Source organism: Phycodurus eques, chromosome 18 (assembly GCF_024500275.1).
Source record: "Phycodurus eques isolate BA_2022a chromosome 18, UOR_Pequ_1.1, whole genome shotgun sequence".
Taxonomy (NCBI): domain Eukaryota; kingdom Metazoa; phylum Chordata; class Actinopteri; order Syngnathiformes; family Syngnathidae; genus Phycodurus; species Phycodurus eques.
The window spans coordinates 18,291,129-18,308,080 of NC_084542.1; the positions used below are offsets into that span (position 1 = coordinate 18,291,129).

The 16,952-nt window shown below is 46.5% G+C and overlaps 2 protein-coding genes across 6 annotated transcripts in view; one reads left to right on the forward strand and one right to left on the reverse strand.

Annotated features, from left to right (window-relative positions):
• The first annotated feature begins 585 nt into the window (after positions 1 to 585).
• Positions 586 to 6,184, forward strand: LOC133417422 (trans-L-3-hydroxyproline dehydratase). 2 transcript variants are annotated; one of them, XM_061705198.1, is made up of 7 exons: positions 586 to 656; positions 2,283 to 2,767; positions 3,182 to 3,351; positions 3,475 to 3,597; positions 3,678 to 3,815; positions 3,888 to 4,009; positions 6,075 to 6,184. In XM_061705198.1, the coding sequence occupies exons 2-7, from the start codon at positions 2,290 to 2,292 to the stop codon at positions 6,118 to 6,120; spliced, it is 1,077 nt and encodes a 358-aa protein (XP_061561182.1). In that variant the 5' UTR covers positions 586 to 656; positions 2,283 to 2,289; the 3' UTR covers positions 6,121 to 6,184. The 2 variants fall into 2 exon arrangements, with proteins under 2 accessions (XP_061561182.1, XP_061561183.1); XM_061705199.1 differs by lacking the exon at positions 6,075 to 6,184 and having other exon boundaries at positions 3,888 to 4,407.
• The window catches only part of LOC133417421 (disheveled-associated activator of morphogenesis 1-like), a 48,572-nt gene continuing 36,263 nt past the window's right edge, over positions 4,644 to 16,952 (reverse strand). For 3 of the 4 annotated variants that reach the window (XM_061705194.1, XM_061705195.1, XM_061705196.1), the window contains exons 9-26: positions 16,575 to 16,641; positions 16,377 to 16,494; positions 15,066 to 15,204; positions 13,897 to 13,955; positions 13,651 to 13,838; positions 12,764 to 13,024; positions 11,811 to 11,918; positions 11,410 to 11,439; positions 10,842 to 10,939; positions 10,454 to 10,538; positions 10,263 to 10,369; positions 9,139 to 9,227; positions 8,899 to 9,067; positions 8,517 to 8,624; positions 8,223 to 8,283; positions 7,993 to 8,124; positions 6,203 to 6,373; positions 4,644 to 5,427 (exon numbers count right to left, since the gene is read on the reverse strand). In XM_061705194.1, the coding sequence (XP_061561178.1) occupies positions 5,215 to 5,427; positions 6,203 to 6,373; positions 7,993 to 8,124; positions 8,223 to 8,283; positions 8,517 to 8,624; positions 8,899 to 9,067; positions 9,139 to 9,227; positions 10,263 to 10,369; positions 10,454 to 10,538; positions 10,842 to 10,939; positions 11,410 to 11,439; positions 11,811 to 11,918; positions 12,764 to 13,024; positions 13,651 to 13,838; positions 13,897 to 13,955; positions 15,066 to 15,204; positions 16,377 to 16,494; positions 16,575 to 16,641 (2,203 nt within the window). In that variant the 3' untranslated portion in view covers positions 4,644 to 5,214. The remainder of the gene's footprint in view (positions 5,428 to 6,202; positions 6,374 to 7,992; positions 8,125 to 8,222; positions 8,284 to 8,516; positions 8,625 to 8,898; positions 9,068 to 9,138; positions 9,228 to 10,262; positions 10,370 to 10,453; positions 10,539 to 10,841; positions 10,940 to 11,409; positions 11,440 to 11,810; positions 11,919 to 12,763; positions 13,025 to 13,650; positions 13,839 to 13,896; positions 13,956 to 15,065; positions 15,205 to 16,376; positions 16,495 to 16,574; positions 16,642 to 16,952) is intronic. The other variant, XM_061705197.1, reaches the window with a different exon arrangement.

The window sequence follows — 16,952 nt, forward strand, 5'->3', positions numbered from 1 at the left end:
TGGCTTCCTCTAATATTCCAAAATCATGCTCGCGTCATTGAAGATTAAATTGTCAATCGTGTGAAAGTCAGCACCATGATTATCATTTTTGAATGTCTATGTAAGTATTACGGTTCAAAAAATAATGCGATTATTTTTTTGTACGTTTTAGAATTATGAAAAATAAATAGAAACAACTTACAAAGCAATTAGTTTCATACATATTTTCTTCTAATTGTAACAATTATGTCAAAATGTACCACTTTTGCACCCGCAGAAATCAACGAGGAAGAGAAAGAACCGCCGGTGTACACCTTTTCAATGTTTTCTACCTTCCAGGAGAGGGAAATTAGAGACTATACTTATTTGTTTTCTTTTACAGCAAGTATTTAGGTAAAATGCCAAGAAAACGTTTACAGATTAGATATCTTATAGATCTCTTATTCTTCTTTAAAAGTTATCTTAATTCCATTTTAAAGAGTCCGAATTTTGTGGATGATGATCTGAATTTGGTTGCAAACGTTCACAAACTTTTGAGGATGAGATGTCATACATCCCTGGCGCCGCTCGGGGGCAGCAACGCGCCTCCAAGTTGACTTGCCTGCCGCCGCCACAGTGGCAGCGACCGACGACGAAGAAAACATAACAACCACGCGAGCTAAAGGCGAATCGAGCAGGTAAACGTACATTTGTAATCTTCGAATTCTTGCTGTAGGCGCAGTGCAGCTTGTTGATTTGGTTGCGAATTACATTGGTGTCAATCCGATGTGAAATGTCCGAAGAAACGAGGAAAAACAACAACAACGAAAAGAGCTCAGGGGCAAGTTGAGCCACGCGTTGTGGCTGAGAAAATAACCTTTCAAAAAAATAGTACATGTAACAAAATATGTTTAGGGAGAAAAGTCCATTTCGCAGAATCCGAAGGGTAAACGCCACGTGGTAGGAGTACTTATGCGTGACTGGTGATAGTGCTGCAATAAACCTTGCTCCAGTAGGAGGCGCCAGAGAGCCCGCAGTTACTTTCCGCGGGACGTTTGAAGGAGGTCGAGGGGACGACAGGCGAGCTCCAAAATACTTTGATTGCAAATCTCGTCATCTCCAGACCATCTATGGAAAAGCAAAAGCCTTTCAGACCATGGAGTTCAGGAACGGGCATTTTTAGGATTAACCGACAGAGCGGACATCGTGACCCGTGTGTGGAGAAGCGCAAAACAAAAGTCCTGGACAAAGCAGCCGAGGAAGTGAGACAAGGGAAAGTCCGTTCGAGCCGTCGCAGAATGACCCCGAAGGGGCGACGTCGACAAACAAGAAAGTCAACGAGGTTTTTTTCAGACATCGCGGAAACTGAGCTCGCCAAGCAGATTGCAAATCTGGCAGACCCGAACGGCCTCAAATGCCGCGAACTTCGCAAAGAGGAACAAAATCGAGCGAAGGAAGAGCAGATAGGAGAAATCAAACTCGGTTTATATGCCAGACGCTCCCGAAGAATCACTGACAGCCGTCTTTCCAGTTGCCATCTCAAAATAGTCAAGCGACGAAAATGGCTTAAATCATGCATAGGGATGTTTTTGGCATTAAAGCTACCTCCTGACATAAAATGTCTTTTTTCGGTGTGTGTGTCCCGTTTGCACGCTATTTCGGTTTGATTATTTGGAAACAAAACAACCATTGGAAATGTTGCCTTTTGAATTTGATCAGTACTAACACAGTGCCGTGAAACAGCATTGGCCCTCTTCTCAAATTCTTTTATTTGTGCATAGTTTCTCCACTTGAAGAGCATCAAACTAATGTAAATAGCCTACAAATATACCCCAAGTGAACCTAAAATGCTCTTTTAAAATGGTGATTTCATTTATTAAGGGGAAAAAACAAACTATTCAAAGTTATCTGGCCCCGTGCGGAAATAGTAACGATTGAAATCGCCATTTCAAAACAGCGTTTTTAGCTCACGGCTTATATTTGTCTTTACATTGGTTTGATCTTCACCAAAGTGGGGAAACGATGCAAACGTATAAGAATATGAGAAGGGGGCCAATACTGTTATGTACTAACATGATCAAATTCAAAATGGTTGTTTTGTTTACAAATAATACTTTTTCACAGCGCCGTACATTTTGTCGTCTTCATTTTTATGCATGTATTTTTGGCCACGCCTCCTCACGCTCATAGTAAAGCACTTTGAAAGAAATGCACTTTGTACATTTTGTTCTTTTGTAAATGTCTATTTACTGTACGTGTACAAATATTTGACTGGTATTTTTACATGGGTAAGTCAAATGGTAAATGTCAAGTTTGCTGATCAGGGCAGCGATGGACGCGCAGCTCCCGCCCCACGAGGGCGGCGAGCTGTCGGTGGTGGACATGCACACGGGCGGCGAGCCTCTCCGCATCATCGTGAGCGGCTACCCGCGGGTCGAAGGCGGCACGCTGCTGGCCAAGCGGCGTTACGCGCGCGAGCGCCTGGACCACCTGCGGCGGGCGCTGATGCTGGAGCCCCGGGGCCACTACGACATGTACGGCGCCTTGCTGGTGCCCAGCGAGCTGCCCGACGCCGACGTGGGCGTGCTGTTCGTGCACAACGAGGGCTACAGCACCATGTGCGGGCACGCCGTGGTGGCCCTGGGGCGTTTCGCCATCGACTACGGCCTGGTGAAGGAGCCGCGCTCGCCCGAGACGCCCGTCAACATCCACTGCCCGTGCGGCCTGGTCAGGGCCTTCGTGGAGTACGCCGACGGGAAGACGGGCGCGGTGAGGTTCCTCAGCGTGCCGGCGTTCGTCTTCGCCACGGGTGGGTGATGTCACTTTATTCATTAACATTTCTAATATTAAGAAAGTAATGGTTAAATATACAAATGTTCGAATTTTACTCGTATGTTTGATCATTATTTAACCGATATTAGGAAAAATTCATGCAATAAATGTTACAGGACTCTTGATAATGTAAATGCTTGTTAGACCAGATTCAAATTTGTAAAAGTTAATTTTAATGACACAATTCAAATGTTGTTACTTTATAAAGAGAATTATGATTAAGTCATGATTTAATACATTCATTTAAAGTGCAAGTAAAATTGTTTTACAATATATTTGTTTGAATTAGAAGTTGCAAAAATAAAGCAATTACGGGATGAGATGAGGGATATGTGTGTATATATATATAATATATAAATATCCAAAAGTGTGCTGGATGTTGCTCTCACAGACGTGACGGTGGCAGTGGAGGGCTTCGGCGACGTGACGGTGGACATCAGCTACGGAGGAGCCTTTTACGCCTTCGTGGACGCGCGGCGCTTCGGCCTGGACGTGAGGGAGTCCAGGACCAGAGATCTGGCGGACGCGGCCACGGCCGTCACCAGAGCCGTCGTATCGCGGGTTCGCTCGACGTAGAGAGCTCGGTGGAAATGCGTCATAAAACACGAACTGGGGGGGTTAAAAAAAACAACAACCGGAAGTTAACCGTTGTTATTGTTGAAACCGCGTTATCGCCCCTTGAAGGTGAAGCTGCGGCACCCGCTGAGCGACGACCTGGCCTTCCTGTACGGCACCATCCTCACCGACGGCAAAGAGCGCTTCTCCTCGGACGCCACCGCCAACGTCTGCGTCTTCGCCGAAGCTCAGGTCACCTGCGACAGAGTCGGTCAGGACTTGACCAAAGACGGGAGGGTGCGATACTTAGTTGTACAACGTGCTGGTTCAAGGTGGACCGCAGCCCAACCGGATCTGGCGTGACGGCGCGAGTGGCCCTCCAGTACCACAAGGGTCTGATCGGGTTGAACCAGTCCAGGACTTTCCAGAGCGGAGCCACCGGATCGCAGTTCACCGGCAAAGCTGTGGAGGTATCTGCTTTGCAAATACGGTTTGTATGTTGTTATGCTGTTCTGGAGCTTTTTTTCCCCCCACCTTTTTAGGAGACCACGTGTGGAGACTTCAAGGCGGTGGTGGTGGAGGTGGCCGGCAGAGCGTTTTACACGGGAGTTTCGTGTTTCGTGCAAGAGACCGAGGACCGGCTGAAACACGGCTTTCTGCTCAAGTGAGCGTCACCTACAGCTTATCATTACTTTAAACACAAATATATAACTCGATGTTCATATTCAAGCAATAGGCGCTATATTTGAGGAAGTTTACATTTCTAATTTGCATCTTGAAATAAAAAGGGTTGAGAAATGTCTCCTCTATGCTGAAAAAACAAGTACTCGCACTGGCCACTAGATGGCGCTGTATCTCAGTGCACCGAATAAGAGTCACCTATTTCTCCCATTTATATGAAGAACGACATTTATGTATTCAAATGTAGAAATGCATCCCTGCAAAAGCGGAAGAAGATGGAAATGGCAAAAATAATGATCTCCAGGTTTCCTTTCATGATCCCCCCCCCCCCCACCCCCAAATGTGTGTAATACCAATAAAATATCAAAACATTGCTCTTCAGTTCAATGCGTTTTTCCATAAGTCAAATTTTGGTCACTGCTGGTGTTGCGGTACACCCGCCTGACTTTGGCGACCAGTTCAGGGTGTAGTCCGCCTTTCGCCCGAAGTCGCTCGGGACCCTGACCGGGATAAGCGGTGTTGAAAATGGATGGACGGAAGTCAAATGTTGGGGCTGCGGGGACAATGTGCAGATAAATGCGTTTCGCTGCAGTCACTTCAAGGAATAAATACAAATATTGACTTGGTTGGGTATGGTTTTAATGGCATTTTAAGCATAGTAACTACAGCTTTATATGTGTAACAAGCACGCGATGTTTTTTTTCTTAAATGCACATATATCGTCTGTCATCTACGACATAAGTGTCCACACTCAAATTGCTTGGACGTTTTAGGCCCAGCCCTGGAAGAGTACCGACTTGACGTAAAAATCCAACAGTTAAGGCCAGCTCTTAACAAACGGTGATCTGATATTATTTATATATAGAAATGCTGCACACGTGTCAAATTGTTTTAAAAAAAGACAAAACGCCGCCGCTTCGTGGCTACTTTTGCGTGTAGTTAAAGCTCTGATGAGGGATAGTCTCTCCACCTGTGAATTTGTACAAAATGGCCTCGCTTTTGTAGTCCTTGAAGGGAAGCTCCGTCCTGTTCGGAGGAAGGTTTCGCATGTACAAAAAAACAAAAAAACAACTCCGCAGATCCTATCAAACAGGGTCTTTGTTAATCATGAAAGGAAGTCGGTCCAGGTCTTGTGGGGGGGGGGCAAACCTCTAGAAGGGTAGGTAGCAGTGAGCGGACAACAACATCCTAGAAGTTGAGCTTGGTGACCGGCCGCTCGCGCCCGCCGTCCGAGTTCTGGCTGTTGATGCGTTTGCGGTTGCGCTTCATCTTGGACAGGTCCTTGTCGAACACCTCGCCGGAGCGCAGCGCGGACACCAGGTCGTCGAACTCGCCGCCGTCGTCCTCGCCGTTGGCCTTGGCCTTGCGCGCCTTGCGCTCCTTCTCCCGCTGCTCTTTGAGCTGCGCGGCGACAGACGTAAAAACATGGACGCACGTCACTGTCTGCTAAAATGCTAAAGATGGTCTTGAAAAGGTGTTTACGCAACCGTTACTGAGCCAATGCGTGTATTTTACATTTAAAAAATCTCACCCCACACCACTATACAAAATTTTCACCAACTATTTTCAGTGGTACCTTATGAATTTCATTTGTTCCAAGACCAAGCTTGAAACTCATTTTACTGGTTAGCAACATAGTTTAGCTCAGCACGTTAACGTGTGTGTGAATGACAGCACCTCTGAACTGAGCTCATGATAGTTACGACCTTCCTGATGGGAAAAGGAACATGAATGTATTGAGATAATTGATTATCACATATTAAAATGCTTAATAGTGTGTCGGGAACATGCTCAGTTACTGCCATACTGAGTATTTTTGATGGATTGTTCTATATTAATGCCCTAGAAATGATTGTCGTTAACCAAGGTCCCCTGTAGATAGACACTGGTGGTGTTCCACAAGGCTCCATAATAGAGCCACAGATTTTTACATTATACTCTACATAGCCGTTACAGTAGAAAACTGGTGGTGTTCCGCAAGGCTCACAATACAGTACACATTTTTACAGTATACGCAACATGAATGTCAAAATTGCTTTGTGTTACAGTGGAAAAGGAGTGGTGTTGCACGAGGCTCGTACTAGGGTCACTTGATTACTCTGGAACTTGGAACTTTTTTGTAAACCGAGGACCTCCCCCACCATACACTACTTGAGAGACAGTCCATGAATGTTACCTGCGCTTCCATTTTGGCCCTGCGCTCCTCCTCCTCCTTGCGCCGCCGCATGTTCTCGTTGTCCTGCTGCGCCTCGCCGAACGACTGCAAGAACTGGTCAAAGATGCCGAAGAACTCGTCGGGTTGTATCTTGCTGGCATCTTCGCCAAAGTGCTTTACGGCCTTCAGGAACTGCGGGGGGAAAGAGGAAATGGGGGCGCCCCTCGGGGATTAGCGGACCCAGCAGCGGGACGGCCATTTTACAGAGGTCTCGAGCTTTTGAAATGAGAGCAGGGCGCACTTTGAAGCCAGCGCGCAGCCACGGTTTGACCGGCGACCGATTACAGTCGAGGCCAGAGACCACTCGGAGAGTCCAAATGGAGGCGACGTTTTTGTTAGCTACTTTTCACAGCAGGTTAACAAGCAGCACAACCAGATGGGAGGATGTGCTGAGCTCTCATAGCATCAAAGACTCACAAACTAATGGACGAGGTTTAGGGGGAGCTGTGAGAAGGCCTTTTTCATTTGTGTGCTGTCCTGTGGACCACTGCTAAAAACTCAAACATTTCGCCATGAGCCAATGTTAATGATTCACAGAGACTTAATGGTTGCCATGTGACCGGCTCGCCACGCCGGTCAGCGTAGTGCAAGCATGAGCGGAAACGCTCGAGATAAAAAAAAAAAACAAAACAAAAAAAAACTGCTCGTCAATAAAGCAGCGAGTAAATCAAACGTCAGGACAACGTGCTCAGGTTTCCACTTGTAAAGGCCTAATGGAGGCCCGACTCTTGTTAAAAGATGCAGCTGTGTCTAACGCGACGCAGCCGTGAACACGAGATCCGGTCCCCGGCTTCGCTTCTTGTGAGAGGTTCGAGCGCGTTTAGGACGCCGACACGCTTCTGTTTGTGCTCTTCGTCTTGTGGGAAAAGTGGCCGAGGAGGTCAACAAGGGACGTCGAAGGGAACGAGATCAACTTGTATCGTGCGAAACGCATTGAACGCGTCAGGCGGAAACCGAGTAGAACGAAGCTCTCCCGTATTCACTTCTGGACAGAATTGTTGCGGCAGCACCATGTTTGGTGGTTACCGTGTTGGCCTCACATTTCTGAAGTTCCGGCTTCGGGTTCTTCTCTGCCGTGCTCGCGTGGGTTTTCTGCAGGTGGATGCTCTGAGTAACGAGCTAAAGCGCTAAGCGACGAACCTAAAGCTTGCCAACTAGTGAGCCCCCATTTGGGTCAAATGCTTTTGCTAGTTCTAAAAGTAGCCAATTATTTCATTTCATTAGGATTTTAGGATCATTAGGATGTACTGCAGACATCATGTCAGCGACAAACAGCATTTCGTCACTGTCGGGCGGAAACCTCGTACGTCCCAGTATGTTCAATCACAACATTGTTTTCATGAATTGAATCTCTGTCGTTTATTATTTTTATGCATCACTAACCGACAAAGTGTTGAAAATAGCTCGAGAAAAAAATCTGTTAACGCTCAGCTGTCCGAGAAGTGTCGTAAAACTCCGCCGCCGCCTCGTTCTGTGGATGCGCAGCCAGTGCAACTCATTGTTTTATTTAGTGCATCACTCGTGCCTTGAAGACCGTAAGAATGAGTTTGTGAAGACGATATAATCGTTTGTTTTTGGAGGGTCGTCTGCGGACGGCTGAGGCTGGCGACCTGTCCTACCAGTTGCATCGATGACAGCGTAGTAAATTAGCCATTTTTGGAGTGTACTCATTTAGCGATTGTATACGGTTTTGAGGCGGCGGTAAATGCAACTATGACGACTCCGAGTAGGAAAAAGGGAGCCGGTCTCACCAAGTCTTTGGCCTCTGTCAGCGAGTCCTCCACATCTGAAAAGCTGAAGCTGGCCACGGTGATAAACTGGCTCACCACAGACACAAACTTGTCACCCAGCTCCTGCGGTCGCTTCTTCTGGTAGTCCAGCTCCTGGCGTGTCGAGGGAAAACCAACCAAACCAAAAGCAAATTGTTAGTTCTGCGCTGAACAAAGAGCGAACGCTACTCAAACGTGAATCGGCGACGTACGCTCTCCACGCTTTCCAGGCCGCGCCGCAGGTTGCCGACGTCTTTCTCCAGCTCCGTCATGCTGGAGGCAAGTTGTGAACAAATTCAAGCAGTTCACGCGAATGCTAATATAGCGGTACCTTGTCACGTGACCGAGCACGTAACACGGTCCCCTTGTACAACACCGCGGCGGGTTAGCGACCGGACCACGAATAGCGAAAATTCGAGCGGCAGCGTATCTGAAGCTCGAGACACAAAGCAAAAAAATCCACAAAGCGACGGCCGGTAACGCGGCTTTCCCGAGGGTCCGCCTACTTGACTTTGGCTGCTTCGGGCACACTCGGCAGGTCCGCCTGAAACCTGAGCACTTTGGGGTATTTCTTCTCCAGGATGGTGATCAAGTAGTGCAGCAGATTGATGTTCCTGCCAACGGGCAAATGCGTCTTGTTATAAAACAAGAAAACCAAAACTAAAAAAGATACCCATTCATAGCATGTACAGTTTCAAGATGACCACAATTTTGGTTGAATGAATACAAATCCAAAATCCATTTTGATTTACATTGATCCACATTTGATTTACTGTGCGCAAATTTTGTATGAATGAATCTTAAATATCGGAAATGTCATCAAATTGATTGCAGTTTGCTAGGTGAAAGCGCGTGACATCGCAGCTTGACGTGTCCCGCTCTTCTTACTTGTCGATGCTGGATTTGGTGTCGGCGATCTTGTTGAGCGACGACACCTTAAAGCCGTAAGCGTTCCCCCTCTGGCCCTTGTTCATGTAGTTGCCGAAGGCCAGCACCACCTCCAAGAGCTGCTTCAGGTTCCTGCTGTGCAAAACCTCTTCGGAAGCCTTCGTCAGCGCTGCGGGCAGCGAGACAAACCGCGTCAGGGTTCAACGTCGACGCGCCGGCGAGGAGACCGCGACGGCTCACCTTCCACTTTGGGTTTGATCTCGGCTATCCTCTCCGCAAACTTCTTTTTGAAGTGCAAAGACTGCAGTCTCTGCTGGTAGTGGTTTATTCTGGACGAGCGGCATTGAAACAGGTTTGAGTGTCATCAAATGAGAAACAAAGAAAGGGACAATCCCCAAATGCTGGGAGAAACTATCGGGCAGGACAGCTTGACTTTCTTTACGAGACTGGAAAGACAACATGACATGTGGGCCTCCTTTTGTTTGTTTTGTTTTGGATGCGCGCCACAGATGGTCGTCGTTCCGAAGCGGAGCGCCACAAAAGTGGCGACGTGGGCCGACGCGCGGCCCGCGGCCCGCTCCGTTCTTTAATCTGGACCGACGCCGCAACATTTACATGAGCAAGACTTCTGGAATCTTTGTTGCATTCATTTAGCCCATTCCCCCCCTCAATAAAAGAATGATTGGTTGATGAAAATGGATTTGTGTATATTGAAGAAAATAAATATTTGCAAAATAATTGTAAGCATTTTCAAGAAATGATTGGTCAATATAATTAAATTAATGCTCGAGAATACAATTGAAAAATGAGCATGAATTATTATGATGTAAAATGCATATCTTATTCCGGCTCACCCAGCATTTACATCATCAGGAGTCCTGGAATATTTTCCCAACATTGCTTTCAATGTATTTAGTTTTTCATTCATTTATTGTTTCATATTTTGTCAATTGATTAGAGATATTAAAAATAAAACAATTACATACACATCATTTCCAAATGAATTGTAGTTAAAGTAGTCGTAACAATTCAACATTTGCATGAAATATTTCATTACTAAAATATACATCATCTTCCACATTTTAAACCAGCCCTCCTAGCATTTCATTTACATTATCTTATATTTTTTACAATAAATTTGTAAAATAATATACTTTTTTTTTTTTTCCCCCCTATTTTAAACCAGCCCGTTATCAAGTTTTGTCCTTTTTTTTTTTTTTTGCATGAATCTAACCATGTTCTCCCCTGTAATTGCTTAGTTAAAATGGATTTATGATATCTATATATATATATATATATATATATAGATATGACTTTGTGTCCTGAAATAATGAGTTGTTTATTTTGTGCAAACGCATGCGTACCTGCTCATCTCGTAGAGGAAGCGGTCAGGTTTGGCCATGCGGTCCAGCTCGTGCTTGTGCTCCTCCAGGAGGTCCACGTCGCTCTTCTCCGGCACAAATTTCAGCAACTAAAAAGGGAAGGAGGTCCAATTTGTTGCAATTCGGCCTCGTGACACAAGACGGCGGGCAAACGCGACTGAAGATTGCGACACCTGCTCCAGCATGTCCTTCGGGAGGTCCTCCTGCTCGTCCATGGTGAGGATGGCCCTCTTGATTTCGCCGTTGGACAGCTTGAGCCTGCCGCGCACCACGCATCCGTTCGTTAACCACACACGTCGCATCTGAGCGCAGCCGACTAGTTCCTCAAATAATGCCCTCGTTATTGACTCCGTTTTTAACTCACTATGAAAAATAGCCCTCTCTGATATTGTACAGTGTCGGGTCTTCAAGGGTCATGACACCTCAAAGCTATTTGTTAGCCCATCTATGGTGTTTTGCATTAAGCCCCGTTAGCCAAAGCTGACGCTACACGGTCGTTTTCGCGTGTAACCGTCTCGCAGGCGAGTAAATGACAGCGGACCGATCGTGACGACGACGTACCTCGAGAGGAGGATGTTGCAGTTCTGCGCTCGACGGCCGTCGATCACCGACAGCTCCTTCACCTTCCTGGAGCTCGGCGTGTCGTCCTCCGACTCTTTCTGCCAGGCACAAAGGCGAACGCGCCAGTTGAACATGCCGTCTTTCTTACACACGCTCGCACACGCACAACATCAGCAGCCGATACGAGGCAGGAAAAACTCACGAGAAAGTTAAAGGCAAGGAAGTGGACCGAACTGTACAGTAGGACAACATGAAAAACATGTACACTGCCTTGCCAATATATTAGGTACGCCTTCGAGGTTTTACATCCTCCTCTATGTGCTTCAAGTTGACTTTTTCACAACAGCAGCTCATACTGGATGTCGTATTCGCATAAAAAAAAGTTTGCATGTATTGTACTCCCTTCATATTATATATGTGTGTATATATATAATTTTTTTGTGCAACTGGTTGTTTAAAAAACGAGGAACATTTGGTGTGTCTAACAAACTGGCAAGCGAGTAAAACGTCTAAAACAACAACAACAACTTTCCAGGCTGTGAGACGACTGGAGCGTTCGCGCACTCACCTGTTTGTTGTTATTGATCGTAAAGAAGTCCTAAAGTGCAGCCGGGAAGCATGGGAAGACGTACAAGCATTGGTTAGAATGACTCAAGCGAGTTACGTGACGGCAGCACGCGCGCGCGCGCGCACGGCCAGCAAATAAAGCAAAAGCTCATTCGCCACTTGAGCGGAGATGTGAGCGTGCGTGACGACCATCGTTCCGCACTTGTGAAAGTTGGCAACGTGTGCAAAAATAATCCTCCCGTGCACGTTCCTCAAGACTCGCCAAGTGTGCTGATGAACAGATTTGGGCTACACGACAAAAACAAACGCTAACCGCCGCTGAGCAAATCACACGTGCGCGTTTCCGTTCCAAAAGAAGAAGAACGGATTTTTCGTGCGGCCGCCCCGGAACGAGCCGAGCACCTGCTGTCTCTGATAGGCGGAGAAGGTCTTCTCGATGTCCTCCAGATCGAGAATTTTGAAAACCTTCGCGTCATCCACCTCCATCCAAACGGTGCCTTCCAGTTTATTCTGCACGGGAAACAATACAAACAAAAGCAAAATTCGAATGAAAAGGAGCCGAGGCGAGAATATTGTTTTCTGCCCCTTTTTACACACAAAAACATTTTCACTTCCCTTTTGCATCTCCCGAAACAAATCACCAAAGTCCTCGAAATAATATTGAACATATTTTGCCGATCACCATCGAATATTATCATCCATCCATCCATCCATCCATTTTCTGAGCCGCTTTTCCTCACGCGGGTCGCGGGCGCGCCGGAGCCTATCCCGGCCGTCATCGGGCAGGAGGCGGGGTACGCCCCGAACTGCTTGCCAGCCAATCGCAGGGCACATAGAAACAAACAACCATTCGCACTCACAGTCACGCCTACGGGTAATTTAGAGTCTTCGATCAACCTCGCATGCATGTTATTTTTTGGGCTGTGGGAGGAAACCGGAGTGCCCGGAGAAAACCCAGGCAGGCACGGGGAGAACATGCAAACTCCACACAGGCGGGGACGGGGATCGAACCCGAATATTATCATGAGACACTTTTTTGACTTCATTAGCGTTTGAAATCGTTTCACTGAGCTCGACTCCTTTCATCGCTTTAGGCGGAAATCTCGCTATTTGAAATGCTTCCATCGATACCTTGCGTCTTCTCTTTTCAAACTATTTTTAGCTAAGAATTTTATTCGCCATTTTGAAATGCACTGAATCATGAAATTAAAAGTACAACAACAATCACAATCAGGGTAACACCAACAATGCATATTTGTTGATGTTTATTTATATTTGTCGAATGTATATTTGGATGAATATGATACGGCGATGGCTATCTTCCCGTTTGCGTGATTGATCTGCGCCATCCTCACCTCAGCCAACTTGGACCAGTTGAAGGACTTAAGCGGGTTGCCGGGCTGGGGGATGTTCTTCTTCTGCAGGGAAGGTCCCAGCGGGGCCCCGGGCGGCGGGGGCGGGGGGCCGCCCGGCGGGGGGGGCGGAGGAGGCGGCGGGGGAGGCGGCGCGCCACCCGGAGGCGGCGGGCACGGGCCCGAGAAGGACGGCGGCGGCGGGGGGGGCGCGGGGCCGCCGGGGGCGAAGGGGGGGCCGCCGGGCACGACGGCGGCTTGTCGCTGCGGGAAGGCAATTCGATGTCGTTAGGGATGGACACGATAATTGATTATTGAGTGAGCGTTGGGTGGAATTGTTGCTTTTTTGTATCTCACATTTTTTGTCCAATTATTAATTAATGACATAAATGAAGAGAATGTAAAGAACTAAACAGTTTGCGCATGACGATGAATCGCTTGCGGTTCCTTCCGGTGTGGGCGACTTGTGTGACGATGCGGCCATGCAAGACGAACAGTTTCAGTTTCTTACTACTGGAAGTGACTTCGTAAGTCTTTTTTCACATAGAACAAAAAAAACATGCTTGAGAAATTGTCCGTCTGCATGTGTTACTGCACCGATTGCGTTCAAATATCAGTTGCTTAAAGTGTTCTAACGCCGCCACTTAGCTGCTCTAAGTTAGCCCATCTATGGCGTTTCCCATGAGAATTAAACGAGCGGACTTAAGGCAAAGTTATGCGTTTGTTTGAAATAGTGGCCCCTCGCACACTCACCCACCCTTCAGCACCCGCGGATTCACATATTTGCCCATATTTTCTTTTGTGGGCGGTGGGGTGGACCAACCCTGAAAACACTTCATTGGCAGTTTATCCCCACTTATTCAAAACATTTTTGGTTTTAAAAAACGTACGGCGCTGAGCTGGTGGAGGCGCGCGGCGAGCTCGGCCACTTGCTGCTTGACGTTCTTGTGCTCGCCGCTCTCCTTCTCCAGCTTCTCCTTCATCTTGTTGAGCGTCTGCATCATGTCGTCCTTCTCCTGCGTCTTGGCGTCGCACTCGCGCTCCTTCTTCTCCAGCTTCTGCTGCAGCTCGTGGTGCTCTGGACGGCAAAGTCGGCGGTGAGCCGCGTGGCCGCCGTCGGCGTCGGCCGCACTCACCTTTTCGCATCTTTTCCGCCTGCTCCTTCCACTGTTTCACCTCGTTCTCGTTGACCAACCTGAATGAGACGAAATCATTCAGTGCCGGTCTCGTCTCTTGGTTTCGTAGCGTTTCTCTTGGCCGCTCCGCTTCCAGTACGTGATTGTGGCTGCGATTTTTCGTGTCCGATCACATTTCGCAATCGGTCGGAACTTAATACTCTGTTAGCGACGGGGACTGTTTGTTTAACCGATCCGATTGCTTTGCTCTGATTGGTTGGGCAGAGCGAAAGTTGTTCTTCGACGTCTGTCGTGAATTAATAATTAATCTCTGATGACGGTGAGCATTTAATTTGATTTTGTCGTTTTTGTCATCTGACAGATTTTTTTTGTGGCTTCCGCACTTTGAAGTTTGGCTGCGACGACTGATGATTTTAATATTATTTATAATTCATTTGAAACGTGATTATTTATTCGATTCATTGATGAATCGGATAAAAAAAAACAACAACCTCATTTTAATCAAAATTACGACACAACGTCAAATTGACAGCAGAAAATGCATGACGATTATTTTTGTCAGAGATTAAACAGACGATTATTTTTTCCTCGAAATTGATGATAATTCCGTTACAGGTTCCGCCCTCAACAGCCAACAACAAATCAATCAATCAATCAATCGGCAACAAATGTTGATCATTGTTTTCCAAACTCAAAGAAAATGTTTTCATGGACTATAGAAATCTGAATATTTTCCGATCAGAGGCTGAGATTTGACTATTTTAATTCAAACAAGGTCTCTACACAATTAATCGACGATCAAAATAGTTGATTCATCGATTTAATTGTTGCACATGCAAACAGAGTGAGGCTAGTTTACAACAGCACAGTCGATGCTTCTAAATTGAGCATTTTTTTCCCCAACCCAACTAGCGCCTATTTATTTATTATTATTATTTGTTTTTTTAAAAAGCGATGTGCGACTTTAATTCCCGATAAGAAACAGATAACATGAGCGGAAGCCTTTGAACGTTTTGTTTTCTTTGCAAATGACACAAACGGAGCCCGAGGGAAGGCAATCAGGTAGTCAATCGCCATTCCATTTTTGTGAAAAGACAAAAAGTTGGAGATTCTATTCGGAGGCCAAAATCTCCCAGCCTGAGCCGAGACTAAAAAGTGGGAGCACTCACATGCGCACTACATTTTTCACGTTGAAATTCTCCAGCGGCGCGACGTCGGGATCGTGGTCCTTGTCGTTCTGCAGCACCATCTGCTGGACGATGCGATCCAGGAGCAGCCAGTACTGCGCCGTGTTGCCGCTCCTCTTGTCTGCGCGCACACAAACTCCGAAGCTCAGCACTGCCGAGGGATGCTTATGAATTATACGCTCCACTAAAAGCAAATCCTTCGCTCTTTCCCTACTTCCTAATCACTATCTAGGCTTTTTATATCGTTCACACATCAGTCCAATGAACACTACTCGAGAACGCCATTAAAGACTTCATCACAGTCGCATCACGACAACGTCAGCTTGCGAACGCTTCGCCTAAATCCAAATGTTTTGCGCTTAAAAGTTAAATAGAACTGAAGTGTGTACTTAGGCAGTGATTTTTTTCAAAGCGGACTTTGAGAATCCCTGCTCTGCTTTACGTTAAAGCTATTTGCACGTCACAGCTCGTGACTTCGTCTCGGGCCAAACATCAAACCTGGAAACTTATTTGTTTTCCTTTATTGGCGCAATGCGCCATGGCATACATTGCTTTTGGGTTGCTCACTCGTTTTCGAGCTGCACTGTGGGATACATTAAGGATTGAAAGGAGACTGAATTGTCCGTAGGTGTGAATGGCAGCGTGTTTGTCTACATGTGATGTGCAACTGGCCGGCTGGAGAAAACGGGACAGCAGTTTTCATTTGCAAGTCGGTGATCTGAATTGTTCGCGCGGCGATGCCACTGTGATGTTATTTCGGCAAAATGTCGGCGAGCGTCTGCTGACAGGCGTTCGGTTCTTGATGGTTTGGCTTCTGCGGGTGCCAAACGCATGACATCATGACTTCAAGCGGGGACGCCAACGCGGAAGACCTTTTGAAGGCCGCCTTCATCAAAGTTAAGACGATCCTCTTTACGCAACAAAATATGCCGCTTCGACACAAACCCCCCCAAAAATAAATAAATAAATAATAATAATAATGTCTTTTTTTTTTTTTATAAATATAAATCGATCGCTTGTAATGCTTCAGTGCAGCAGGAACTGGTCAGTCTTTGGCATTTTGGATTATATGTTAGCTTTAAGGTGGTGGACTTTTGTGAGACAAAATTGCGTGGTTCATTTTTGTGTTGAAATAAACAATGTTGAATTCTCTTTTGTTTTACGTTTTCAGTTTAACAGAAAACTAACTGGGAGCAACAAATAAAGAGCGCGATAGTTTCAGTTTCAGTTTCAGTTTCAGTTTCAGTTTCACTTTCACTGTGCTGCGTTTCGTGACCGGCAGCAAACACCTACGCGGCATCAGGAGGCAGTGATGGAGGACGGACATAAAGTGCGGATATGCGTCCGTGTGGTTCATCTTCTTGCGGATGAGCTCAAACACTTGGGTGGCACTTTTGGTGTCGATGTGTACCTGAAAAGAGAGGACTCGAGTCACTGTATTCCGTTTGAAAGGGCAAACGGCGCCACCGGACGAGCGCCCGATTCGCTCACCGACTCAAAACGCTTCGACAGAGCCAGCTCGTCGTCGTTCCGCAGCATCTCGAAGTAGTCTAAATGCCTGCCGGGACGGCCGGAACAAAGGATCAATGTCAAAGCGGGAGACAAAAGGACATTCTCTGGTTGGAGTGTAAAAGGTGGAACGAGCTTAAAAATAAAAAGGAGGATCAAAGTGCTTTTTTGGACGATCCTTCGAACTTGAATTAGCAGTAGTATAGTCACGTTCCCCACCGAAATGAATTCAACACGTTCAGCTCATTTGAGACGTTTGAGAAATTTGTTTTCACTTCAATTTTCCATGACAAAATGCCCAAATAAAAGGAAATTGAACAAATCCTCTTTCTTTCCATGAGAACATTCTTACAATTTTGC